At 49.3% G+C, this 3,237-nt stretch overlaps 1 protein-coding gene across 1 annotated transcript; it reads right to left on the bottom strand.

The window, feature by feature from the left end:
• Window positions 1-1,792: 1,792 nt before the first annotated feature.
• On the bottom strand, window positions 1,793-2,296 carry LOC136488586 (uncharacterized). Its single transcript, XM_066485470.1, has one exon. It carries the CDS (start codon window positions 2,294-2,296, stop codon window positions 1,793-1,795), a length of 504 nt encoding a protein of 167 aa, XP_066341567.1.
• Window positions 2,297-3,237: the final 941 nt, after the last annotated feature.

The following is a 3,237-nucleotide window of genomic DNA, read 5'->3' as shown; positions in this document are numbered from 1 at the left end:
CTCTGAATCTTTGGGGTTCATCATCTTAACTATAGTCTGATGCTTCTAGCACATCCTGCACCCACCTAGAACCTTGAGCTGAATCTGAGTTCTCCACTGCACTAGAGTTCTCCACTCCTGCAGAATTCGCCACTCCAACAGACCCATCTGGTTTTGAATTTTCTCCAACACCTTGGACTATATTTTCTTCTTGTGCTGACACTGCCTGTTCTCCACTAGCATCAGTAGTTGTTTGTGCAGGTAACACCCCTATGACATTCTGATCAAACCAATCAGTAACAGATTCCACAAACTCCCCTTCCACCTAAAACTCTTCCACTCTCACATTCTTATCACCCTAACTCCATCTCACACTCTCTTCAAACTTAACATCTCTGCTAACATGGATTTTGTTTTTCAGAGGGTCAAGTAGTCTATGTGCCTTAGAGCCCTCCTCCACACCAAGATAAACTACCTTCTGACTCCCATCATCCAACTTCTTCAAGTGTGGTGTTGTGAACTTCATGTGAGCTAAACACCCAAAAACTTTCAGATGGCCCAAGTGTGGCCTCCTACCAACCCAGCACTCATATGGTGTTTTCTCCTACAATGCTTTGGTAGGCAAATCGTTAAGCAAGTAGACAACATGTCTCACTACCTCTCCCTAGTATTTCCCTGGTACATTCATACTCTTCATCATGGTCCTAGCCATCTCAACTATAGTTCTGTTTCTTCTCTCCACTACACCATTTTGCTATAGTGTATATGGAGCTGTGAGTTGCCTTCTGATCCCAGCTGTTTCACATATCCCTACAAAAACACCTGATAGAAACTCCCCCCCATGGTCTGAACATAGAACCTTGATTTTCTCCCCCACTGAGTTCTCTGCTTCTGCCTTGAACATACTCAGTGCAGTAGTGGCTTGATCAGCAGCTGTCGAGGGGGTGATCAGTCCACAGAGATCAACATGGACGAGCTCTAGTGGCTTCTTGGCTCTGAAACTTGATGCCTTTAGGAATGGATCGCGCGTCTACTTCCCTACCAAACATGGATGACATAGCTATTCAGGATAGCTAATCCGTGGCACTCCACCAGCCAACTCCTTCTCCCCCACCATCTTTAGTGCACCAAAGTTGACATGGCCATGTTGACCATGCCAGAGCCATGCTGGCTCCTCAATGCTCCCCATCAAGCACTCTGGCGCTACAGGCTTCAAGTCCACCTTGTACAGCCTGTTCAGGGATCTCTGAACCTTCATCAGTAGCCTCTGAGGATTTTTGTCGAACACCTCCAACACGCCATCATCCATGACCACCATGTACCCACTCTCCATGAGTTGTTCGAGACTCACCAGATTACTCCTGAGCTTGAGGATGTAGTAGACGTCTCAGAGCAACCACTGACTCCCATCTCGGCATCTGAAAAGAATAGATCCCTTCCCTTCTATTTGCACACCAGAGCCATCTCTGAATCTCACCCTCTCGGTCACCCCTCCATCTAGCTCCAGGAATTTCTTTCGATCTCCTATCATATGATTACTGGCCCCGTTGTCTAGGTACCAGGTGCTGCCGAAGAGCTCCCCGCCTCTGGTTAGATGTAGCTCCATCTGCTCCTCTACTACTGCAAGCATCAACGCCGGCTCTATCTCCGCCCGAGCGTGATGCACCTCCTCATCTTTCTTCTCTCTAGGACACCGGTTGGCATAATGACCATATTGCTTACACTTGAAACACTGAATGTGGCTTTTATCCTTCTTGCCATTCCAAGCATTCTCCCTGCCTCAACCTTGTCCATGCCCTCCTTGGCCTTTGCCTCATCCCCAACCTCTGCCTCGGCTACCCTCCGATGTTCTACTTCTACCCGACAAATCACCGGTGGCCTTTCTCTTCCTCTCCTCCCACTCTGACTGAGTGAAGAGTAACTGCCCACCTTCAGTCTTCGAACTCCCTGCTCCCCGCCGAGTTCTCTCTTCGAAGGTCTTCAAATGACCCACTGCTTCTTCGAACTGCACTGTCTTGAGATCATAGAATTGCTCTATGCCGGCAACAACATTGATGAATTTCTCTGAGACAATGTCGAACAGTTTCTTCACCATTGCCATATCCTCCAACATGCTGCCCAAATTGCTGAACTTGACTGACATGCTAGTCAGCTTTCCTGCATAATCATTGAGTGCCTCATCTTGCCCCATCTTCAGAGCGTCGAACTCGCTCTTGAGCATTTGGAGCTGTGCATCCCTGACACGCTCCGCACCCATGAATCTTGACTTCAGGCAATCCCAAACCTCCTTGCCCATCTTCTTCTTCGCCACCTGCATTAGTAGATCATCCGACAAGCACTGTAATAGATGCGCCCGCACCTTCTTGTCTTTGCTGCTCTGATCTACCGTCTGCACCGTCGACGTCCCCTCGGGCGGTTCTACCACCTCCTAGATGCCTTGATCCTCCATGATCACCTGGACTCAAATGCTCCAGCTTGTGTACTTCGTGGCCGTCAATGGAGGGTAGTTGTACCGCCCATGATCGCCACGACTGCCGCTGTCGTCACCTCCAGAACTCCGATCACTCATCGCAGAATGATCAACTCAACGCACGCAACACTTCTGGGTTGTGATTCGGCTTTGATACCACATGTAGAAACAAGAATCGATCACAAGCACTAGATTTCTTAGTGGCTACCTAAGAACACAAAGAACAGTGGAGGAGCACGCTAAAACCGTTGTGTTCCAGTGGTCAGAGCTATTTTTCTCAGATAGCATTTTACAGCTCTTTTAGAATACAAAATGATAGAAGGAGACACACACACCAGCATTCCCTTAGATTAACTTGCTATTACACACACGCTAATTTGAAAATGAAAAGATACAACCGCCCTATGCTAACTGCACATGACGACATCCACAATCTCCTGAGCGCGGTCACCACCGGTCAGTTGCCCGCTCCACTCTGTAGTTTGAATTTGGTGTCTCCCACCCATCTTGCCACAGCTGCTCGAAGGCCCCAACCTATGATTACACCAACAATCATGTTCCGGTCAGTGATAGGCGCGTAGGGATCTGAGTCCGACATGGAGCGGGATGCGCTGCTTGCGTTCAGGGCCAACGTGTCGGACGGCGGCACCCTCCGGTCATGGAATAGCACAACGCATTTCTGCCGGTGGCGTGGCGTGACCTGCATCACGGATGGTGGGCTTGTCACGTCGCTGAACGTCTTAGGCCTCGGGCTCACTGGAACGATCTCCCCAGCCATTAGCAACCTC

The sequence above is a fragment of the Miscanthus floridulus genome, chromosome 10, assembly GCF_019320115.1.
Source record: "Miscanthus floridulus cultivar M001 chromosome 10, ASM1932011v1, whole genome shotgun sequence".
In the NCBI taxonomy this organism is placed as follows: domain Eukaryota; kingdom Viridiplantae; phylum Streptophyta; class Magnoliopsida; order Poales; family Poaceae; genus Miscanthus; species Miscanthus floridulus.
This window is presented reverse-complemented; position numbering and strand designations above follow the sequence as displayed.

Excerpts from the sequence above, each read along its gene's own strand:
- LOC136488586 (XM_066485470.1), bottom strand. The coding sequence starts at position 2,296 with ATGCAGGTGGCGAAGAAGAAGATGGGCAAGGAGGTTTGGGATTGCCTG.